Genomic DNA, 24,825 nt, shown 5'->3' on the forward strand with positions numbered 1-24,825 from the left:
TTTTAAATCATCTTAAAAAAGCAAACCTAAGCCACCTCGCTCCTTAGGGTTCTAACTCCAATTAATGCATGTATGGTAATCAAGTAGGAGCTTTTCGTGAATGAGGTCACCATATATGTATTCTGTAAAATTAATTTGGAGTGACGTCATCAGGCAAATTAGATAGTCTTGGTCAAATGGGAAGTTCTTTCCCTATCCCCTCCAAGTTAGGCAGCAGAGATCGGGGCGGGGGCGGGGGCCGGCCGATAGAAGATTCCTTGGACCATCTTAATTTCTCTTCTAGAAACAGATAGATTTATGACCAGACTGAAAACGAAAAAAAAGAAAAGAAAAGCAGTCAATGGATTTTGATGTTTCTCTTCCATAATTAATTAGTTGTTTAATTGACAAAGCATGCATATATATATATATATATATATATATATATATATATATATATATATATATATATGGCCATGCAAGGGAGACCGTCGACGGCTACAATTAATCTATATTAATTTATCTCCGAGAGAATACTAGCTTGCTTTCTAGCTGCTGACAATTTCTTGGTCAGACCTTGAATATCTTTGTGATTAATTTGCTCTCAGGACTCCCTTTGATCAAGTTAGTTAGTTGTGGTAAGGCAGTACGTATATATAGATGTGTATATATACTATCCAACAATGGATTATATATGTACGTATGTACGTACGTGGTATTAATATTAATTCCTCCTTAATTAATAATTGATCAAGTATTTAACAGGAGTACGTACTAGAGAACAGCAGCAAAGATCAAAGATCCGAAGGCGATATTAATTGGAATACATTAATATTTGAGAGCTGGTACTTCTGTGCATCTTGTATGTATGTATGTATATATTGTCTGTATATAGCTAGCTAACAGTTGAGATTAATTTCAGAGGCGACATTAATTACGGACTTTAAGCTGTACGGCTTACGTACCCATCGGTCAAATTTAGACCGATGGGTTCATTTTCGAAGAGATTAAGATATATATGCTCTATAACTAAATCCTAATATATATATTAATGAATTGCATATCATACTATATATATATACTTAATTAAATTAGAGGTCACTATCTTATAATTTTTACCAAACAAACATGTATCTAAATTCAACTAAGCATAACTAACTATATTTTTTAAAATCATGTTGAAGCAATTATCACACTATTTAATTCTAAATTCATGCTAAATAAAAGATTAAATCATAAAGTTTTTAATTTGATGTGCCGTATCCAATTTAATAATAATATTAAATAATTCTTAAAAAAAAAGATTTTGATACGACGTGCAGCGCTGCAAATAAATGTAAACTATTTCTTGGAAAAAAAATCAAAGGAAAGGGAAAGAATGGAAGGATGAGAAATGGGTGTTTGTGCTATAAACTAGTTTTCTGTAAACTGTGTTCACGCGTGATATTCCATCTTTCTTTTCTTTTTTTTGACGAGGTCAATAAATAAAGAAACAAGATAAGATCAGCCGATCGTCCGATCTCTCTATAAATAACAGGAGCCAAATCGGCCGGTGAAGGGCCTAGATCGGGCCACCAACGCACAGAAGAATCACGCGTTGTTTTCTAGTCAACACTAGAGTGGCTTGTGGGTGCCGCCCACCCCGCCATTCACAAGTTCTACAAAGCAACTGTTTTTGTATGTTTATGGTGTTGAAAATATGGGCGGTCTAATAATTGCTTGGATGCCCGCCCCTCTTATTTTGGTTCTACACGCCACAAATATTTAACGGTCATGAAAATCTTTTAGAAATATTTCAGGGATCTTCATGAATTAAAAATAATTTTTAAAAAATTAACTCTGACGGTTGACTAAAAAATATTTCATATTGAATAATTTTTTTATAAAATATTTTACAATAAAAAATATTTTTCAAAAAATAAATATAAAAATATTTATCTATAAAATATCTTACCCAAAATGCAAATGGGATGAGTACTTCTTGCTAACATGCTCTTCATACACTCTGGAGATTTAGAGTGTGTTTGACAGTGCGATAGCAGTTGCTTTTCAAATAGCTTTTCGTGCTGAAATACATGCTAATAATATTTTTTTATTTTTTAAAAATTATTTTTAATATCAACACATCAAAACGATTCAAAAAATACAAACCGCACTCAATTTTAGTAAAAAAAAAATTCAAAATTTAACAAAATACAGGTTGAAACGCACAGCCAAATACTCTCTTACTGGATTGATGCAGAGAGCCATAGAATTGCTTTCCCTTCCAAAGGTGGTAAAAAAATGGATCTCAATTTTATTTTATTTTAAACCGTGAGGGTAAATATCACCAAACTATTAAGTTTATAGATGAAAGATGGTATTCCTTATACAATGTTCTTACACCAAATAAATAAATAATTTAAAAGATTTTTAAAAAAAAGTTAATTAGAAGTGGATAGGTACTTAAACTAGTCCTATTATTGATTTAATTTAAGTTTAGATCATCAAGTGCCTATGACTAGGAGAATCTTAGACCTCAAATTGTAACTTTATTTAAAATTGTAAAAATATTACATATCATCTCAAATAATATATCTATATGGTCTTTAATTAATGATATCTTGTAAAAATGATTAAGTGTCTTCGGTATTATTCGATATTATGGGTATAAAATAATTTTTAAAAATAATTTTTATTTAAAAATATATTAAAATAATTTTTTTTTGATTTTTTGATTTTTAAAATTTGCATATTAAAACTATAAAAAACACTAAAAAAATATCAATTTAATGTATTTTTAAAACACATTTAAACCCATATAAAAACACAATACCAATTGGAAATTAATGTAATATTTAGCATTGTGGTAATAATTATTTTTTAAAATATTTTTAAATTAGAAATACATTAAAATAATTTTTTAATTTTTTAAAATTTATTTTTAATATCAACATATTAAAATAATTTAAAAATATAATTAAACTATTAAAAACAAATACAATCTCATCCTCCAATAAAATAAAATTTTAAAAAAAATTAATTGATTTCAAGTTGAGAACAAGAAAAAGACAGCTGGGGCTGTTTTTTTCTTTGTATTGAATACAGTTTGAGCTTTGAGGCTTTCTTTCATTATCGTAAGTATATAAAGCAACTACTAGTAAATCAATTAAAAGTCAAAAAGATTCCATTTTTCAGCAGTTCATTTAAAATAAAAGCATCCTTGGAGAGAGAACATGAAAAAAGCAGCTGGTTGCTGATGATATTTTGTCCCTTCCAGCTTCTAGTTGTCAAAACAAGTTAGATTTTGTCGAGCTTCTTTGAAATCACTTGCTGGGGTTTTGATATTTCATATTGTGGTGGAAGTTGAAAGTTTCAGTTTTTGGGATTTCATTTCTCACGTCAGGTATTGAATTTTCACTTTCTGGGTTCTCTGTATTTGATTGATTGATTATCATCTTGACAGGTAAGAAAGAAAGTGTTGAAAATGTACAGTGGATGGATGCTGTTCAGTTTGGCTTATCAAAGTTCGAGACTTTATCACCCCCAAGAAGTTGGTGACCGTTTCTTGTAAGTTTGGGAACTGGGTTTTCAAGTATATACAGTAACTGTTATTATTCTCAAGGGTAAGATCAGACTGAGATTGTGTGAAATTCATGCTTGACCGTGGTGAAATGGAATTGAGTTCTTGGCTTTAGAATCATAGAATCGAGATTTAGAGTATGCTAAAGGAAGTGTCTTTTATTTGAGACTTGCTTATTACTGGGGATTTTTGTGCATGACCATTTTGAAAGGAAAGTAATTTCTGGGTTTCAAAATTAAAGAATCAAGGTTTCAGTTAGAAGCAAGGGATTAAAAATTTTGAGATTGATTGATAAGTCTGCGAGATACCGTGTGTGATCACCATGAAGAAACAAAGCAGCTTCAATGGAAGAATTATGGAAAGGCAGCGGAGTTTCAGCGGAATAACTGACAAAAAGAAAGTGTTTGAAAAGCAAGTGAGCTTTCACGGAATACCAGATAAACAGAAAGTGATGGAAAAACACCCCAGTTTTCTAGGTGTAGCAGAAAATGGGTCAGCTTCTCATAGAGTGATGGAAAAACTCCCCAGTTTTCAAGGTGTAGCAGAAAATGGGTCAGCTTCTCATAGAGTGATGGAAAAACTCCCCAGTTTTCAAGGTGTAGCAGAAAATGGGTCAGCTTCTCATAGAGTGATTGAAAAACACCCCAGTTTTCGTGGAGTGGAGAAGGGTTTTCGTGGATTTCTGGATAAACAGAAGAGTTTTCGTGTAGTGATGGAGAGACAACTTAGTTTTATTGGTGGTGGTGAGAGGAAAAAGACTAAAGATTCACCTGGAAAGCGAGGTGACTCACAGATTCATTTGGCAGCACGTACTGGGAATTTGAGTAGAGTGAGAGAGATCCTTCAGAATTCTGATGGCATTGATTTGAAGGTTCTGTTGGCAATGCAGAATCATGAAGGAGAAACTCCTCTTTATGCAGCTGCAGAGAATGGGCATGCTGAGGTTGTTGCTGAAATGCTCGAATCCATGGACCTGGAGACTGCATCTATTGCAGCTAGGAATGGGTATGATCCATTCCATGTGGCTGCAAAGCAGGGTCATCTTGGTAAGAAATCATTCTGATTTTGCACTTTGTAACTTTTGTTCTCCATTAACATCTTGATGGTATGTTTTTTAATAACAGTTGTTAAGTCACTTGAACTGACGAAACGGCTCCATTCTTTCCATGTATCATTTTTCCTATGATTTAATCTCATTCCTTGCATGCTATCAAATACTTTCATGTATTGACAAGAGAAAAAGTCCTCAATCAAGTATTATGCAAATCATGTCCAGAAGATACTAGAATCCCCCAATTTCATGAGATATGTCAAGTGTTTTTCATATGACCTACATGGATTTTGGTCAAGGGGTGTTTGAGAGTATAGTAGCACAGTTGCTTTTCAAATTGCTTCTCACTCATAAATACATCAAAATAATTTAAAAGTTTTTTTTTGACATCGGCACATTAAAACGATTGGAAAACATAAAAATTTAAGAAAAAAATTGAATTTTAGCCAACCTCCATTTGGGCCACAATCCCAAATGGGGGAGTGTCATAGGGTTAATTTCTCATTGAAACTTTCCAGCTCCTATGCGGCAGCCCAGCCCTCTACAAGACTCAACCTTTCCTCTTTCGATCCACTCATATTTGTCTAGCAACTACATGTTTCCCCTCTCCTCAAGGTTTCCCCATACTCTCTCCTGTTATGAGACAAGCAGAACACATAAATAGAAAGGATGAAATGTATACAAAGCACACAAATTATTACAGGAAACAATTACAACCTTTATTAATCTCAACAAAAGGGAAATACACAAATCTGTATGTGCGCGATGCTCAGAACTTGCATGCTATACACCCAAGTTAGCATCCCTTACACAACCTATTTATAGACAAGCATATGAAATGTTACAAAGTATACTATTATCTCTACATTCTACATTTTAGGAAGTAGTTGCCCCCCCCCCCCTCTCTTCATGAATTTAGGGGGTGGTTTTGACCTCTTGATACCATGATCTTAGTGTCTTGAGAAACAATCCCAACCATGTTTCCATGTTCAGCAGTCATGCCCCCATGATCTGGACACCCATTTCCCCCATTAAGCCATGATCATAACAATCCACTATACTGCTGCGTAACTGTCATTCCATGCTGTCAAATCTGCTGTGTTTGCTGCCTGCCTTGGACTGCCCATCGTCCAAGTCCAAGTCCAAACTCGCATCAGCCCACTGCTCGCATAGGCCACTGCTGCTGAATTTGACAGTCTCATGAACTGCCACTGTCCACAATGTCTTTTTAGCAATGTTCTGTCAGCGTTTCATGTTGTATTTTGACTCCATTACAAACTAGCCTGTTTGAGATTCAAAGCATTGGGTATGGATGCTCGAACCTGATAATGCATGAATTTCCAGAGTTTGGAGTGACGGGCATGAAATTAGAACTCAATGTAGTTCAAGCCTTCTCATCTCTAGTATTTTTTTTAGTCTCTGAATTCATCTACCTGTGTGCATGTATTTCTCTTGCTCTTTCTGCCTAGGAATCTTTCTAGCATTGTTTCTTTTCCATCAGAAACTTAACTTGAGCATTAGGGTCAAACTCATTGGGGACAGTAACATGAATCCTTTTCCTCCGTGCTGCAGATCTCAGCCGATTTATTTTTTGTATGATGTTGCTAGAGTTTTGCATTGACTATGAACCTACTGCATACCTTTTTTTATCTGATATTGAGACTAGAGGCTCTGTTGAGGTGTAAAACAAGACAAACAATTTTTTTGTAGTGGCTATCTGCAATGCAAGATAAAATGTTCTGCTTAAAAAAATTTTGGTTGTCACTTCTAATTTTCTTAAACTTTGCAGATGTCTTGAGGAAGCTTTTGGGTGTGTTCCCCAACTTGGCCATGACAACTGATTCATCATGTACAACTGCTCTACACACTGCTGCAACTCAAGGGCACATTGATGTGGTCAATCTTCTTTTAGAAACAGATGCAAATCTTGTTAAGATTGCACGGAATAATGGTAAGACTGTCCTCCATTCAGCTGCAAGGATGGGGCACTTGGAAGTTGTGAGGTCCCTCCTAATCAAGGATTCAAGCACTGGTTTTAGGACTGATAAAAAAGGACAAACTGCATTGCACATGGCTGTGAAAGGGCAAAATGAGGAAATTGTGCTGGAATTGCTAAAACCTGACCCCTCTGTTATGCATGTGGAAGACAATAAGGGAAACACAGCATTGCATGTTGCAATAAAGAAAGGGCGTGCTCAGGTACTTTCTCATTTTTCTTTATCTCTCACCCTTTCTTATTGAGTTAGTTACATGTCTCAGAGACTACAGCGATGCAGGATGTGTTCCTTGATGAAGTCTGTTTCATCATAAGCATCCTGTAGTGAGACATATATTGTTGATGCATGAACTCTGGTGATCACTACAACTTAGGGTCTCTATAGATAACATAAAAACTTTAGGTAGATTTGTTATGATTATGGCTCTAGTCGCACAGTAACTGTTGACCATCATATCCTTGATAAGGTTTATCCTCTCACTTTCTGTTAAATCCAAACAACTTTCAGAAACGATGAAATGCATTATATGTGACTTTTATTTTTTTATGTTCAACACTCCATTTCTCAAACAGTGTTGGAAATGATTTGCATAAATGATGACAAAAATTGATCGTTTGGCAATATGTTATGGAGTTGGCCATTAATTGCATTTTCTGTTTTTGAAATATGGATTTTCAATGAAAACCTCAGGTATTTATTGTATAATACACAGAATGGATTTTAAGGAGAAACCTTGTAATATCTTATATCCCTGTCGAAAGAAGTGATTTCTTCTGCTTGAGACATTTTGGAAAGTTGACTGATTGAGGAATGAAAACAATGTCAAAGGAGACTCTTACTGTAAATAACTTCAACAGATAATTGTGGTGGGGAGTATCTTGGGGCTATGATTTGACAAAAATTAAACTATTTATAATGGCATTATTGGATCTTGTGTTGTAACCAGATAACATCATGTTTTCTTCACTTGCCTCTGAGTTCTTGTTTTTTCTTTTTCATCTATTCAAAAGAATTTATATTTGTTTGGCAACATTCATTGAGATTCATCATTTAATTGCAGAACGTACGTTGTCTGTTATCAGTCGAGGGTGTTAACATCAATGCTATTAACAAAGCTGGAGAGACCCCACTAGACATTGCAGAAAAACTTGGGGTTCAAGACCTTGTATACATGTTGAAGGAAGCAGGGGCTAACAATTCCAAAGACTGTGGAAAGCCCCCTAGTTCAGCAAAGCAACTAAAGCAGACTGTCAGTGCCATAAAACATGATGTCCAGTCCCAGCTCCAACAGACCCGTCAAACTGGCTTCAAGGTGCAGAAAATTGCCAAGAAGCTGAAGAAGCTACACATTAGTGGCCTCAACAATGCTATAAATAATGCAACTATTGTTGCGGTTCTCATTGCTACAGTTGCTTTTGCAGCCATTTTCACTGTGCCTGGCCAGTATGTTGAGAAGAAAACTGATGGGGCAGCAATTGGGCAAGCCCATGTAGCAAAAAATCCTGCTTTCTTAGTCTTCATCATATTTGACAGCCTGGCATTATTCATCTCTCTGGCTGTCGTTGTAGTCCAAACGTCTGTTGTTGTGATTGAACAAAAGGGAAAGAAGCAGCTTGTGTTTATTATTAACAAACTCATGTGGCTCGCTTGCCTCTTCATTTCAGCGGCCTTTATTTCTCTTACTTATGTGGTGGTGGGTAAGAAATTCAGGTGGCTTGCTATCTATGCAACAGTCCTTGGTGGCATAATCATGCTCGCTACAATTGGCTCCATGTGCTATTTTGTCATTTTACATAGGATGGAGGAGTCAACTTTAAGGAATATAAGGAGAGAAAGTCGGTCCCGTTCTTATTCTATGTCTGCGGCATCAGATCAAGAGATTTTGAACAGTGAATGTAAGAGGATGTATGCACTCTAAAGACATTAGAATATGGAGAGCTGAAACCAGGACTCTATGACTATTATCTCACTCTATATATGAAATTGCTACGCTCACTCTCTGGTGGTTATAGAATTTGATGTCAGAAGTGGAGCTAAGGTGTTGATTTACTAAATAATGCTTTGAGATGAACATGACACTCAGCAATCGAGAGGAAGCCACTCATCTTCTCATTCTGGCTGTACATGGACCTCTGAGAAAGCTTCCTCAACACGATTTTGGTTTCCTTGTGCAGGTTTCTTTGTGGTTTCCTATTGGATGAGCTCAGATCTGGTGTGAATCTGAGTTTGATGGTTTCTTACAGATTCGATTGAAGCTCAAAGCAGGTATGAAGATGCCAATGACTGATGCTGTACAAGGGTCTGCTTGAATTTTATGCGTAGTATGTAGAAAATGTAGTAATAACAGGATCCATCTAATTAATGGAGAAAAGCTTTACATCCCTGTTTTGATTGTATTCAGTTTAGATGGAAAATTTCTCTTGCGTAAATTTAGTCTACCAAGTAAACTGAAAAGGTTCGACAATGGAAGGATTTACAAACTCCAGCTATTAAATGCTAGAGCATTCATGCTCATTTAGCTCCTAGCTCTTAATCTGCTGCGACAGGTGAAAACAGAACTCCAAATAGTTCCAAGCTTACAAAACGGGCATTTGGAAAATTGCAACATTGTTACTGCAATCTTCAGAAAAACTAATATAGTACAATATGCTTTGATTTGATTACAGTGCTCGACTTTTGTCTTTTCTAGGAAAAGAATGAGATAAAGAATTCTCACCAGAGATCAACATATGCAAGCCATCATAAACAAAAGGAACCTGTTCTCAACATGATGAAATGGAAACCATTTCCAAGAGTATATACATCGAAGACTTAATGACTTGGTATTGGATCAAGCAACCTCAATGCTGCTTCCAGGTGATGTCAACAAGTCCTGCCCGTTTCTATAAGACCTCACTATAGTTTCAAAAGTTTCGGAAATCATCAACCATATCAGAGGAACCACTTAGTTGCCTAAGGTCAGACCGGTGAACTGAGCCTCTTTTTCCTTTCCAAGAATTGTTTGATTTAGAGTCGATGCGCACTGTCTTGGCTGAGTAGCAGTGTCGAACAACGATTTGGTGACTTTGTGTCTCCGTTCTATTACTGCCTTGGATATTCACAGACAATGTAGCTTCCTTGTCTCGTGTGTCGTCGGACCACCAGTTTTGTGGGATTCCATCAACTAACTCTTCTAAGGAACGGAAATCTTCATGATGTACTGCGACCTCCACGAAGTGGTCTTGTTTAATTATGCCTGCTGCTGGTGTTACCTATATCCAGACACAGGAAAGAAGCTACTTCAGAATGAAACGAAAAGTTTCATTTGAATCAGATATGGAAAGAGTGGTTGAAAACAAAAGGTATATAGGCTGAAGAGGGGAATAAAAGATTCAGATAGTATGAAGGTAAACTCTTCAAGATTAATAGTTACAGAAGATCATTCTGGATGAAATGTCCTTGTTACGTTGCCAGCCAACTTGCTGGCCGTGCATGGACTGATACTGCAGTGTGGCTTGGGTTCAGGGCATTTAATTTTACAATCTGATTCTATAAACTTGTATCAAGTTTAAAAAATAGTAAATTACCTCGAGCCATCTTGGAAAGCCTAACAAACCCCGTGAATGATAAGTGTTTTCCTCTCTGTCGTCGCTGACAGTGCACACACCTTCGCAGGTAATTCTGAATATGGCTTTTTCCTCAACATCCTTGTTGGTGATTCGAAAGACGACTGTGTCCTGGCTTTGAAGGCAGATGTTGTTGGTGCTTATAGCAGTTTCTGGCACATGAGCTAATTGTTCGAGGATAGACCTTACTTTCTCATTAGACCTGATCACTTCTCCAAATTCTTGTCTCCTCACTGATCTATCAACATGGGCAACTTGAACATGGAACTTGCAGCGGACAGGTTTGTGATCACTCTCTATGACATCCATGCAAGCTTCATACCTTTTGAACATGAAAATCAAATATCAGAGCTATTCAGAATTGCTTGTAAGGGGGAAGGGAAGCATCAAAATTATCCTACTGTGAAACCTACTGTATAATTGATGAGACTACAGGGCAGTCTAAACTGCAATAAGACACTGGAGCTGATCGATTGTCACGGTATATTATCCTGTCACACCAAGCTGGAATGCGTTTTTTCTCCCCGGAATCGTATCCTGTGGATAATACACATGGTAAAAATTCTACGTTGAATGATATATCAGAATATTTTGCTTAATAAAAAGGAATAAGAATTCAGAGGCAAACTCAATCAAGGTAATCTGTTTAAGATTTTCAAACAAGCTTAAGCTCATTTCCAGTACTGTGAACCGTCTTAACTAAAGGGATGCCAAAACTTCTACCATTTCTGCGAAATTTTACCTGCTAAACCTGGTTGGTGTCTTGCAAACTTATAAGTAGGAGGGAATGCAATGACTGCCTCACGCATTCCTTGAAAAACTTTCCCTGCCTGCATCTCTGCTCTGAGCTGATCCTTTTCTCTAAGCCAATCAAAGCTTCTTTGTGAAACAAAGTCTCTTGCTTCATCATATGATATACCAAAAAGCCGATAATTAAAATCACCAAGAAACACCACCATATCTGCTTCAGCTAAATCAAGCCTGGATTCTTCATGGGTTGTACTTGCAGCCTGTGAAGCCCCAATACCTTGTAACTCATAGGTCATGCCCAATAAAGATTATCCTAGAAACTATAAAAGGGTCATTAGAACGTACATGAGTACCCTTAACCGTGTGACTGGCAGTTGAGACACCAGCTGCAATAGATAGGACCAGTGGGAAGCCAGAAACATAAAGCATCCAAAATAAAAATGTGGAGAAGGCAAGAACGCAACACAAAAACAGGAATCGCACCATACCAGCTGCCGTAACATTTGATGACCGACCAAAGGCCATGTTTCGAAAAATATGATCAAAATCAGCATTGCGCCGATTGACTGCTTCCAAATGTGCAGCCAAGTGACAGTTAACAAAGCACATTATCCTGTCAAGAACTCTAATTCTCAAACCTACACCTCCCTGCAAGGACAGATTAGTCAGCAATGCCAAAAAAATGGCGCACAGCAAATGAAATGGTTTTATATTGGCGATAAAGCACTGTGAAGATAGAAATACGGACCTTATTACCAATTGCACGTCCAAAGCCACATGGAACTGCTGCAGCATCAACATCACCAACATGTTTTCTGAGATTCTTTCTTACCCTAATTGAGAACTCAAAATATCAGATGTAATAAACTATAAAAGTGATGATCCTTAGGGCACGAAGACAGGATTAAGATGATACTTCAAAGGAAGGAAATACTAACTGGGAGCTTTCTCGTGAAAATAACAGGTTAAATATGAAACACACATTAAAGTTCAATTTCTTACCAAAGAGATATGAGCAAGCCTGCAAGCTGCCTGGAACCCATACGTTCAAAAGTCTTTCCTTCATCTAAGGCTTTTCCTATATTGTCCAGCCACCAGTGCCCAATGGCACTCCCTTCAAGTCCTACCTAAAAACAAGCAGCAAACAAAATAATGTGCAGAACAACATAGAAAAAATCCAGAGTGTTGATTTTTCTAAACTCTAGGATGTTTATCTGGAATCAATATTTGTGATTAAACAACTAAGAATTCACTCAAGCATCTCTCTCTCTCTCTCTGCGTGTATTCATTGTACACTATCTTTTCATGATCCATTCCAATGAAAGTAAACCAACTTGATCTTACAGTTTCTTTTGCTGCAGACATGGCAAGAAAACCCGCACCCATCTCTACTTCTTGTAACCCAACAACAATAATGCCGACGTCTGATGCAGCAGAACCTAACCATGCTTTAAGGGCGTGCTGGGATGCTCTTCCTTGACCGACATTCCATGTACCAACTAAAATTCTGAAACTGTTCCGTCTTGTATACTCTAGTTCTCTCGATGCCACTTCTGATCGTATTATGCTGTCAATAGGTCCTGGGGATGCAATACTCCATCCACGTATGCCACCATGATTTGCCAGGCTAAAAACATATCCATTTCCGACAGCCATTTTTAGCACAGGATTACTGTGAGCAACCCATGCAGAAATCATTTTCCCCTCCAGGTCCAATACTTGGATCATACCGCTCACATAGCCAACATATACCAGTGTTCCGAAAGTGCAAAAACATTGAACAGCAGAAGAATGATGACTGAATTCTTGTAAACGATTTCCATTCCCATCCCACTGCACAAGAAGGCCATCGGAACATCCAGTCCAGATCATTCCATCAATAGTCAGCACTAGTGCTTCTGTTCTCTTGGTATCGTCTACAAATGCTCCTGCTCCCCTGGTTGCAACTCGGCGAACAGCGTCTGCTGCTCCCATTATAGCATTACGTGAACGTTGCAGAAAGCCCCCGGATTTCTCCTTTTTTGATTGGTGTACAAATTTTACCTTCATCTCATCTTCTACTGGCTGATCTTGCTGTTGCACTGACGGCAGTTCAGCTCGATTCTCAATTTGGCCCTCGGTATTGAATACCTTCACGAGCTCCTTTGTACGAGCATCCCTGCAGAAATGTAATGCTTATAAAGCTTCACGAGTAAAATTTAAGAAACTTGTGGCCGAGGCATAGCCTAATGGCATCCTCAATCCCCCAAAACTGAACATTTATCGAAAAATTTTAAAGAACGCATGACATTCTAGGAAGTTCAGAGAGAAAACAATACCAAATAGAGAAGGAAAGAGGTTGAGCACACCAAATTTTAGCTCTAACATTGTCAGCTAACAAGCACTTTACATCTGAAGAAGATATGCTACAGGCACCATTTATAGTGACTTGGCTCCTGAGGTCAATGCAAGCCCTCTCCACCAATAAAGCAGCCATGTGCTTTTCCTCTGATGAAAGAGAGAGAGATTTCTCAATGACATCCCATTGCCAAATCCTAATAATACCATTCTCAGAACCTGACCACAGATCACCTACATGTATCAAAGCACAACAAATTTGAAGTTAGAGCCATGAAAAGCAAAAACATGCCAAATTTATCAAAGGTTTTGGCAAGTATAACAGATAAGAAATTAGTACCAAGAGATGGTAAGTACTCAACAACAACATTAATTGACGACAGTGATTAATCAAAGATCATGAAATGATATTAATTGACAATAACTCATGTCTTTCCCTAGAATTTTTGAATCATATTTCAGATGCCATGTCTTAGCCCTACATAACCCCCAAGAACATAATTTAATATTAGACTGACATCTAATTACCATTTTCCAAAAGCAATATAATAAAATGAAGAAAGCTGGCTTACCATAAGAACTCATAACTATAGAAAGAACAGGACCCTTATGAGCCTGCCATGATAATCCTTCCTTAAAATGAGAATTAGCATCGTCCAAATGTTGATCCATTTTCCAAGATCTAATCTTCCCATCTTTATGCCCACTCCAAACCAATCTATTAGCACTGTCAGCCATTAAACACAATGTCGGAGAGGTATTCGCCGACTCATAAAATGGTGCAGCATCTTCATCACCTCGTCTCACTCTCCCACCTAAACCCCTACCAGCCTCGTATGCATTCTCAAAACTCCAAAACCTTACCCCACACTCCTGACCAGCCCATAACTGTGTGTCGGTACAAGCAATGTTTCTCAAAAACTTCCCCACTTGAGTTTCTCTTAAAGGATGTGGCCTAAGTTCTAGACAAGGTGGGCGTCCACCGTGCATGGCTGAACGTGCTGGATACTTAAAGATTCCGGTCCCACTTCCATTTCCAATGAACTCAGGCAACGGTTGGAATTGCTTGAGTTGATCATCGTCAGCACCAACAAAGAAATCTTCACCGCTGGCACCGCGAGAACGAGTGGTGTTAGAAGGAGAAGAGGAATGAAGGAAGAATTCATCGTCTGAGGAAGAGACGTCAAAGAAACTTTCAGAAACCACAGGCATAGGGATGTCATCAAGGCTGTGTTTTCTACCTTTGTCGTGTCTTTTAGCAGTAGGTCCTGAAGAGGTGGCACGGAGCTGCTGGCTATAAGAATGGATATTTCGCGGGGGTGGAGGGACAGGAGATAGGCCTTGTAAAGCTTCTTTATCTTCATCTTCAAAAATGTCATTGTTTCTATCATGATCCATTGATGACCATGAAGATGGTGGTGTACATATGTATATATATATTGATGAGATCAGATATAAGTAAATATTCAAAAGAAAAGTTGGAAATGTTGAAAGGAGGAGGAGGAGGAGGAGGAGAAGAAGAAGAAGAAGAAGAAGAATGAGTCTAAAGGAAAGGATCCGAAGGAGAAGGAAAGAGGAGAGCACGTTGGGGTGTTGTTCAAGAGGAAGAGGCAGATAGACAGAAAATAGAGAGAGCGAAGAGTTAGGCATATTATGCTGATCCGCGAAAGGACAGGAATGCTGGCATTGCTTTCCAGGGCCTCTTTCAGATAGATGATTAGATGTGAAATTAAATTAAGGTTGTTTAATTATTTGTTTATTTCTTACACTGACTTATCCTCTCTCCCAACTTGGTCATGATAATGATCGCACAGGAGGGTGTGATTAAAAAACAAATTATAAAATTAGCATTACATTACATTACATCACATCAAAATATTTGTTTTGCAGGTCAGCACTAGAGAATTTGGAAGATGGTAATGAATTTTATGGCATGGCATTTGCATTAACAAGGAGCAAAACCATTAGCCATTGGGGATGATAAGGATGTAGAATTTGTTCTATCAACAAGAGCATCATATATTTTAAGCTAGATAATTCTTTTGGAACCAAAATGAGCATAACCAGGATAATCCATATCCTATCCAACGATGTGAGAACCCTTAGGATTTCCCAATTTATTCTCAAGAACAGGTGATTGTGACATTTAGTGTGTATTTGGCGATTGTGACATTTAGTGTGTATTTGGCATTGAGATGGCCTGTATGATTGAAACTATGTTTTATCTCAATCACATTTTTTAAAATATTTGGTTAATTAACATATTGTATGGATCATATTAAAGATTCTCTTGAAATCTTGGTTTAAAAAAACTAAAATTTATAGTTTTTCTTAAATTTGTTTTCTCAAGTCACAACTGTAAAAGCTACTGGGTAGAGAATTTGAAGGACATAATCGTGGTAGTCATGCTAAATTTATTTATCTCATCTCCTAGTTATGATTTACTATATCGTTGGGATAGGACAGAAGAGGTAGAGATTGTTATCATTAATAAATGAACTGTAACAGGACAATCATTCACACATAAATACATTCCCAGAGGGTAGGTGGTTTGAACTTGATTAGTTGATACTAATGGGATTGAAGTTGTAAAAGTAACGAGCTGTCAGAGAGAACGTGCATGTTGCATCGAAAGTATTATAACATCTTAACAATTGTTTTTATAAAAAAGGTTCCATGGGAAATTTACAATGGTTGGAGTGGCTCTTATATAGCAAAGAGATTAATTATATTGATCTTCAAAGTCTCCTATGGAGGAAATGACAATCATCATTAGGATTGGGTTGCAGACCTCTTCCATCTTCCAAACTTTTCTCTTCCCTGCAGCAATGCTCAAGGAAAACATCATTTCTTAAGCATCCTCTACTAATCATCAGTGTAATCTAAATTCATTTCAAGAAAAAATAACAAATAATCTTATGCGCTAGAGGGAAAAAAAACATCATATGCCATGTCCAAATATATAAATCAGAACTACTAACAAAAAATCCCTCTTGCAAATGGAATGAACGTGCACAGTGCACTCCTTTCTATGTCATTGTAACAAGAATCAGGTGGAGTGGGAGTGGTTAAATTTTCAATATGCTTTTGGGTCATTAAACATAATAGATTTACTTTTATTGGTAAAAAGAACTTCGAAATTAATGTAGCGTGCTGGAAGTAGTCTGACCCTATACTCTCAGATTGGCCCAACCCTATCTTGCATACCCATAATCAAGAAGTGACTCTCACCAAAACTCCTAAATATATAATTTTGATAAAAACAATAGGTAGCTCACAACAAGGCATGGTAAAAAAAGGTGAGGGCTACACCAGGTGGTGGTTGCTCTACTGGACTGAATCCAGACCCTTCACAAATGATGTGGAAAATGAATGGCAATGGAGAAATCATGGACAACTTTAACATTCAATCAATTTACAATACAGTATTTTGTGAATTAAGCGGTATTCCATGAAAACCATGACTGTTTTTGCAAGCTGGAAATCGTGAATTAGTTTTATCTAGAAAATGTTGTTGATGTACCTTCCAAGCTCCAATTGCAAGTTCATTATCAACAATGGTTGCAGCCTTGAAGCCCATGGGATGCAACACCTCTTCAGAACTGGGAAAAAAAGGGTGATAAACTCACTCTTAGTAAGAATAGAATAAACTGACAAACTAGAATTTATTGGTTATGGTATTAAGATTAGAAAACAGAGGAAAAAAACTGAAGGTAGAGAAGTGCACAGAGACTGATACGTTATAAGGAGGTCCACCAACATGATCACTGAGTAGATTTCAATAGAACTATCAGCCCCTAGTTATAAAAGAAAGATAGAGGATCACAATAATTTGAACCTAAATCCCATGGTGTCAATCCCTACTCCCAACAATTCTCCAACCACCTAAATTACATCATTTACTAACAATATGACGTCTCTATAACCATGATGTACCTTGGACTCAAAAAGCTTCAGTTTCTAGGCTTTTCCTGCAAATTTCCTTACCCCAATTGGGGAGAGCAGACGAAGCGTGTCTTTCGTAATGGAAAGAAAGAGACCTTTTAGTTGAAATAAGGTGATTCTCTATAAGAAAAGAAAGAAAGTTACCGGAAGAGTCAGTGGTTGAGAATTGCTGCTTTTGATGAGCCTCAGGTTTGAATTTAACACTGTGCCCTCTTTCTCCTTTTCACTTGGATCCTTTCCTTCTCCTCTCTTCTTGTCCATCCTCAGGTTTGTGGCACCAATCCACAAATTTCTATATGGAACAGCTGCTCTCGTGGTTGATGATGATGCCACTGAGAGAGAGACCCAAGGAAGGAGGAGAGGAGTAGTAATAGAACGTTGTAGTAAAGAAAATGTAAAAGCTAGACTTATGTTAGGCCTTTCGGCTTTCAACAGAAGACCATAAATTAGGCTCCTTTTTGCATAAAGCCCATAACTTTATATTTGTTTGCTCTTTCTTTCGGGGCTTGAGAGAAAAACTACATTACCATTTTCTTTTTTCCTTTGTTCCTTTTATTTTTCTGAAGAGGAGCTGCAGCAAAGAGCAAGAGCGACAAGAAGAATAAGAATGGGAGAGATAAAAGAAGGGAAAGTGAGTGGATTGATACCAAGGAATGAGGGTTTTGCAGTTCATTATCCAGGTTATCCTTCTTCAACATCTCGAGCTATCCAAACTCTTGGGGGAACTGAATCAATTCTCAAGGTACTTAAACAAACAAGCTCCAAGTCCCAATGGCAACCCTTTATTTTTCAGCTTTTCTTATGTGTTATTAGTGATTAATTTTAGTAGTTAATTTTTTGAATTTGGCATATTAGGCTTGTAGTTCACAATCTAATACATTGGAACTGTATTTTCGCCCTGAGGATCCATACTCACATCCTGTGTCAGGAGAGCTTCGTTCTTGTCACAGTATGTTATTGAAAATTACTAAAAAGAAGAAGTCAAGTCCCATTAATGATGCAAAGCAAGAAACAGATGAGTTTCATGCTGATATTGTTGCTAGAATACCAGAGGCATATTACTTTGAGGGTTAGTATGGAACTGTCTTCTTTTATGTTTTTTTATTGAATAAGGGATAAAGATTGATTCTTGCTTTGGGGTTCTTTCTCTTTTGAAATTTTTTGTAGGAATGGCAGATTACCAGCATGTTGTTCCAGTTCATGCTGATGTTGGCAGGAAGAGAAAGAAGAATTGTAGTGAGATGAAGGAACCATATTTTCAAAGTTTTTTGTATAGTGTTTACATTTGTATATAAAACCGGGAATTTTTTTTTGTTTTGGTAAACTGTTTGTTTGATTTTGTAGAAAAACCTGGTCTAATGGATTTGGGTCCGGATGATGTGATGATGCTACCGCCTCCACTTTTTTCACTCAAAGACGTGCCAGAAAATATTGTGTAAGAAGTTCTGTTTCTGAATGCTTTTGCCCATGTTGTTTATATGATGTTCTGACTTTTTAATCAAATTTTTAATGGAGGGCTTTGATTACGGTGCCAAGAAGGAGGAACTACAAATGCTGTTGGAGGGGATTGATAAGTGTTTCTTTTGGAATCTAGATTGCCAAATAATTTTAGGATTGATTTTAGTTTTCATGTCGTCAGGTTAAGACCACCATCAACATCAAGTTCAAGAAAGAAACAAGATGAACTTCCAGAAACTCATCCCAAGGTATTGAATAAAAATGAATTGGTTTTTCTAGTCATCACTGAACTAAGGTGAGATGTTAATGTGGTTTCATGGCATGTACAGAGATTACAAGATTAGCTTGTATACTCAATTTGTGAGTTAGATCTCATTACATTTACTCTTTGTCAGATCTTACTCACAAAGCATTATGCTAAACTTAACCATTTTCTTACTTTCCATTGTGCAGATGACCTTTGTGTTAGAGAATAATATAAATCATATTCTAGGACCTCACCTAAGAGCTTAAGCTTTTGGGTTGAGATGGTTCTTTGACATGGTATCAGAGCCTTGATGACCAAGTGGTCTCGAGTTCGAATCTCACCATCCCCATTTATTTGATAAAAATTAAGCACAAAGGTAATGTGGGCCTATGCAAGTTTCAAGCCCAAAGGGCTTTCACTTGAGGGGGTGTGTTAGAGAATAATCTAAATCAATAAATCATATCCTAGGACCTCACCTAAGAGCTTAAGCTTTTGGGTTGAGATGGTTCTTTGACACTTTGAGCCAGCGCTTGGTATTGATTTTAAGGATGTTGAAGATATCCTGATGTTACATGGCTTTCATTTCATGAGTAATTATGTTTTCATGTCCTTCTTGTCTACAATGATACTTATATTAGAACATTGTTTAGTATCCATGGCCTTTCCATTGCTTATGAATGTCAAGAGAATAGATGATGTTTTGATGGGGTTAACCACCCTTCTAACGATCTAAGGGGTGGTTTCTAAAATGTTTTGGATTGGATTTATTTCTTTAAATTGTGGTAGGGGAGCTCTTTATGTTTAAGAAGTGTTTCTTGTGTTCAGACCACATGTAGTGCATTTCTATTGTGTAGACCTCTTGATGAGTGCTCGTTTCTATTTGTTGAGTTATTGATTATACCCATCAGGCATCAGCAGTAACTACAAAGCATTACAATGAAACCTAGCAATGAACTCTAAAAAAATTCAAGTTATATCCTACAAAGTCTTGTTTGTTTTACTTGGCAGCCCTTAGCTTTCATACAGATTCCTAAGGAAATAAATTGGAAGGAATTCATAACAGAAGGCACACCAATGTGGGAGTGGCAGATGGTTGTATCTAAGCTGTTTGAGGTGCGGCCTATATGGCCCAAATATTCACTGATTGAACGCTTGCTTGATAAGAATCTTAAATTTACCTACCAGACACTTAAAAGGTATTCTACCTCTTATTCTGATAATTCTTTGTTGGGTTGCTCGGGGTTGCTTCATTTGAATATTTTCTGGCAAGTAGACAGGTTTGATTTCATGTGAGTAATCACCTTTCATTGGTTTAAACTGGCAGGCTTCTGCTCACAGTCGGGTACTACTTTTCAGGTGGACCATTTTAGAAGTTCTGGATCAGAAAGGGATATGATCCTCACAAAGATCCCGATTCTCGCAAGTGAGAGATCTTACCTCAACATTCTTTTTGGGTCTTTTCTTGGCTCAGATCCTAATGTTCTTTCTTTTAGTTGCTTTTAAGGAACTGGTCAGTTAGTTTCTCTTGCATGTGAATGGAAGAAGTCTCCATGCTCCTATTAGGCATTAGAAAGGGCGGTTCATTGAGAATCTCGTGTCTTTTGGTTTAGAGATTATGAAAGATGTCTGCCTCCTCAGGATGTGCCATGAATCATGATTAATCATCCCCACAAAGGAACTGCTTGTTCTGTTCTTTTTCATCACCTGAAACAAACTAAACAAGCTTGTTTCCAACATTATAGCAGAGGAAAGATGTACCTTTCTCCAGGAAAACAGTAATTTGGGAAGCACATGATGTTTGTGGGCAATTTTTGTGTGGATATTACTGGTCCAGGTTCAGACTTTTGGGTGTCCATTTACTAGATTTATAGATCAGGTTTACAGCCTTTGGCATTTTATGTCACTTTCCCTTTCCTTCCATGTTTATTGTTGATGGCTTGCAGTTGGTTTTAAATGTGTGGTTAATCCTTTTTCTTTTGGAAGAATCTTAAGTATTCTACTGTCATGTCAGAGAAATTTCTCTTCTACGAGAATGAGAACTCATTATAGTGAGTCGCTCGGAAGAGAACTAAATTTGAAATTCAGTTGCTCTTATGTTCTAGTTTATTTTAACTTGTTGCATGAGTTTCCATATCAGTATGCTTTCTATGCAGTGCTTTTGAAGTGTTTATCTGGATTGGAGAACCACGAAATCTGTGTTTGACATATGCTCATCTATGGTATTTTCTTTAGCAAATATCAAAGCATTGGTTTTCGAGTACCACCTGGATTAAAAAGTTACTGTGATGCTAACACTGCCAAAGGGTAAGTATTGTTTCACACGTTTACCTTGTATCATAGCCATGCTGAAATTTGGAATAGTTTAATCTATCCCAACTGGAATCATCAAAATTGAAAGGGAAGTCTGTGGCAGTATTTGAAGATAGCTCAAACAATTCAGCTTAATGTAGTGCAATAGTTTGTTGCACCGTTAAACAAGGGACTGGTCTGAGCATGCCAGGGCCAAAATAGTTGTATAAGCAGGGCAGTGGCAGCACCATTTCAGGTGTGCAATTACCTGGCAGACTGAAGCTTCTGATACATTCACAGTGCATCCACTAGCATGTCATTGCATCATTTAGTTCCTGGCCTACCTCAAATCTTTTGATCCCAAAGCTTAATGCCCATTTGGGTGTCTTGTTGTCATTGATGGTATCACAGGGCCCTATAACTTATAGACCAGCTCCTTGGATGCACACCTATGCTGAGCTGTCTACTGGTGTCATACAGACCCTAGGTTCGCTTTTGTAGTTACTTAGAGTCATGAACTAATTTCCCCCTAAGTTATTGAGGCAATGTTTTTACTGCCAGGACCATGGCATTGAGGATGATGGATGATACCACACCTCTTCCTAGAGAATATTATAAGCTTGTGCAAAAGAGTTCTATTGACATCAAATCATTGTCAACAACTAGGCCAACCTCATTCCTATACCAAGGTCTTTGGATTGGCAATGATAGATGCTGCTACTTGAAGCTTATGATATGCCAATTGACATGGTCTCTTTATTGTCCTGTTACCTTTCTAGATCTCTCCACGTGATTTCTGTATGTAACTACATGTTTGAGAAATGATATGCACCGTCCACAAGGGGCTCATATCTCCACGCCAAGACTATTTACTTTTTCCATGCCAAAGCTCATCCACATACTGATTGTGCGTCTTTGTGACTTTGCAGCTTGAAGCATAGATGGGAGGATTTATGCAAATTTCGATTTTTTCCTTACAGAAACCAATATTCTTTCCAGGTGTATGAACTTGATGATGATTACATTCAACAAGAGATACAAAAGCCTTCGAAGCAGACAAGTTGCATTGTGAGTTTTTCATGTTGAGCTGTGCTGATATTGATATTATATGTGTTTGCATGTGTGCTTATTTGAGCTTTGAGCATGATAATACAGCAGAACATATTGCACATATATGCATGGTGCTGCATCAAATATCAAAATACACTGCATGTTTCAGTGTTATTCTCTTCCATGTCTAATACAAATCACATAGTAAATTCATCACATTGTACTTGCCAAGATTTGTTATCATAGTGTCCATCTCAATTCTGAACACTGTACCTAAGTTTGTGGCCTTTTACTCTATTTGATCAGGTTGTTAAACCATTAAATAAACAACATGAGCTACCACATAAAGAAATAGAGCTTTTTACGGTATATTTACTTTTACATCTTTGATGGAAAGCGTGCTGGTAGTCTGCCATTCCTATACAAAAATCCAAAAGAAATAGCAAATCCTTACAAAGAATCAAATTTCATTCCTCCACTTGGTTCAATTGATCAATCTGTAATGATTGACCATTCATGATGATTTGCTTACATCTGCATGTCTTGGGATGAGGGTAGTTGGTTATAAATTCATGACTTGTTAACAGGTCATGACAGGGATAAAATTTATCGTATGGAGGCAACTTATATACTTTCATGTTTTTATCTAAACTGTTTCTGTAGTTTAATGTTTATTCGTGTTTAAATATCAAGGATTAATGTAATTTAGTTGGCAGTATGAAACAGGATGGTTATCACCGCATGTGCATTATAGTTTAAGACTGTGTAAAGGTGAGGTTCCTATCACTATACCCAGAAACTGGTGCAGAAAAATTTCTCAAAGCTGCTTCTGAGAAATTTATGAAGTCAAAGAGATCATGCATTTACAAAGATGCACCAAAACCTGTTCAGGAGGAGCATCAGCAAACTAATGAAGGTTTAAATTAACTCCTGCGCTTGTTGTTTGTCCAATTTCGCTTTAAATAGTAATATTCATCTTTTATGAAGTTTATCTATTTCGATTTGTTGTGCCATCCTACACTTTTTGAACTAGTCTCATGAGTACGAATCTGTAAGAATTTCAAACCATCATGACCAAAAGTGATTTGAGATTTTATATTTATCAAACATATATATAAACAATGGTTTTTCTAGCATGCAATAATTCTCTTTGCTTATTCTTCCTTTCCTCATATTTATTCACTTTTTCTTTTTCTTTCCTTTCATTATTTTGCGCCCTACTCTGAACTCTGGCTGAGCTATCAGTGAAGGTTGTTTTTTGAATGATGCTATAGTTGCAAACTTGCAATACTTGGCATTAGAGTACTGTAGGAATGTGTGTTTGGCTGTTAAATTCTTTCCTGCTTGGTTCTCAATTCTTTTTAGATCATGAAACCTTTAAAAACAATGATGCAGAGGCTGTAGACAATGAAGCTAGTGAAAATCAAGTTGATGTTGATGATGTTGAGGCGGACGAACTCGAATCTGATGATGGTGAAGAGGAATTGGATACATATGGAATGGATTTGGTAATCAAATGTCTGCTTTACACATTTTATGCGCAGTTTCCTTTGATAAAGCATTTTGAAGTTTTTTCTTTTTGTTTGTAGGCTGGTGAGGCTGGCAATATTTCGTTGAATTTTTATTCCTGTATCCCTTTATCATTCCCATCCTTTGTTATGTTTTAAATGTGCACAGAAGAAAAAATAAATTTGCAGTAAGTATCTCTCCATAGCAATGTTTTTTTTTATTGAAACCTGCCCATATATTGTTGCTGCTTTGTGTGTCCTATATATACACACCTGCATCTAGATATGGAGAACACCTCGACAAGCTATTTGCAACAACTCTTAAATAGTTTCCCATCGATGGACGCCAGTGTTGACAAAAAGCAAGATGGTGAAAGCAGTGATGGGGAATATCAGATATACGAGCAGGATAATGATGAAAATGATCTTGATAACGACGACGACTGACTGACCTAATCCACAAAGCTCTGTGTATATATGTAGAGGTCTGCTTCCTTCCATTTACTTTTCTTTTTCTCATGCTGTGTTATTTTTGTTTTACTGCTTTCTCTGAGCATTTGCATATTAAAACCAAGTTGTTAACTTTGGCAGTAATCTTGCTTCAAGAGAGGCTTGACCATGTTAGTCTTCTGAAGCCAAACAGTTCTTGTATTGCAGCTCTGTTATGCAAAGCCTTGAATTGAAGTGGTCGTGACCTACTGAAACTCACCTGTAACTATACTACATCTGGATCTTATGAGAAACAATAGTTAAGTTGCTCACCTACAAACGGCAATTTCTTCTGTATTTGTAAGTTGGCATCAAATTTTTATAGTTCATTGATCCAATTATTGGTCATAGAAAACTTAAATGGAGTTGAAAAGTTGTCTCAAGGATTTGAATTTCTAATGTAAGAGGACATCTTTCATGTCGAAAATTCTAGACAATTGACATTTGCTCACTTGGTATATATGAATCTAGGATGACAGCAGTGGAGAATTTTGCATTTTCACTTATTTTCAGGTGATAAATAATTCCATAACCACGGTACCTGCACCACATTTGAGG

General features: G+C 37.0%; 3 protein-coding genes and 1 long non-coding RNA gene across 5 annotated transcripts; 2 read left to right on the top strand and 2 right to left on the bottom strand.

The window, feature by feature from the left end:
- Positions 1–3,114: 3,114 nt before the first annotated feature.
- Positions 3,115–8,972, top strand: LOC133672467 (ankyrin repeat-containing protein At5g02620-like). The gene is made up of 4 exons (XM_062092893.1): positions 3,115–3,364; positions 3,454–4,587; positions 6,382–6,791; positions 7,650–8,972. The coding sequence occupies exons 2-4, from the start codon at positions 3,864–3,866 to the stop codon at positions 8,505–8,507; spliced, it is 1,992 nt and encodes a 663-aa protein (XP_061948877.1). The 5' UTR covers positions 3,115–3,364; positions 3,454–3,863; the 3' UTR covers positions 8,508–8,972.
- A 207-nt stretch (positions 8,973–9,179) lies between these two features.
- Positions 9,180–14,951, bottom strand: LOC133672466 (type I inositol polyphosphate 5-phosphatase 13-like). 2 transcript variants are annotated; one of them, XM_062092892.1, is made up of 11 exons: positions 13,854–14,951; positions 13,263–13,515; positions 12,289–13,102; positions 11,947–12,071; positions 11,693–11,777; positions 11,433–11,592; positions 11,290–11,330; positions 10,937–11,204; positions 10,608–10,731; positions 10,156–10,516; positions 9,180–9,840 (listed from the first exon to the last, which is right to left on the bottom strand). In XM_062092892.1, the coding sequence occupies exons 1-11, from the start codon at positions 14,929–14,931 to the stop codon at positions 9,493–9,495; spliced, it is 3,657 nt and encodes a 1,218-aa protein (XP_061948876.1). In that variant the 5' UTR covers positions 14,932–14,951; the 3' UTR covers positions 9,180–9,492. The 2 variants fall into 2 exon arrangements, with proteins under 2 accessions (XP_061948876.1, XP_061948874.1); XM_062092890.1 differs by having other exon boundaries at positions 11,290–11,592.
- Positions 14,952–15,884: 933 nt separating this feature from the next.
- Positions 15,885–17,665, bottom strand: LOC133673084 (uncharacterized). The gene is made up of 3 exons (XR_009834950.1): positions 17,371–17,665; positions 16,805–16,883; positions 15,885–16,101 (listed from the first exon to the last, which is right to left on the bottom strand). It is a non-coding gene; the product is annotated as an uncharacterized LOC133673084 (long non-coding RNA).
- Positions 17,037–24,763, top strand: LOC133673081 (uncharacterized). The gene is given in 16 exon segments (XM_062093709.1): positions 17,037–17,415; positions 17,793–17,968; positions 18,082–18,295; positions 18,394–18,462; positions 18,571–18,661; positions 18,866–18,932; positions 19,940–20,127; positions 20,256–20,354; positions 21,164–21,235; positions 22,150–22,288; positions 22,987–23,030; positions 23,032–23,186; positions 23,666–23,778; positions 23,860–23,899; positions 24,062–24,263; positions 24,370–24,763. Coding segments are annotated over 14 exon segments (1,590 nt in total). The 5' UTR covers positions 17,037–17,415; positions 17,793–17,833; the 3' UTR covers positions 24,226–24,263; positions 24,370–24,763.
- The last annotated feature ends 62 nt before the right edge of the window (positions 24,764–24,825 follow it).

Source organism: Populus nigra, chromosome 14 (genome assembly GCF_951802175.1).
Source record: "Populus nigra chromosome 14, ddPopNigr1.1, whole genome shotgun sequence".
Lineage (NCBI taxonomy): Eukaryota > Viridiplantae > Streptophyta > Magnoliopsida > Malpighiales > Salicaceae > Populus > Populus nigra.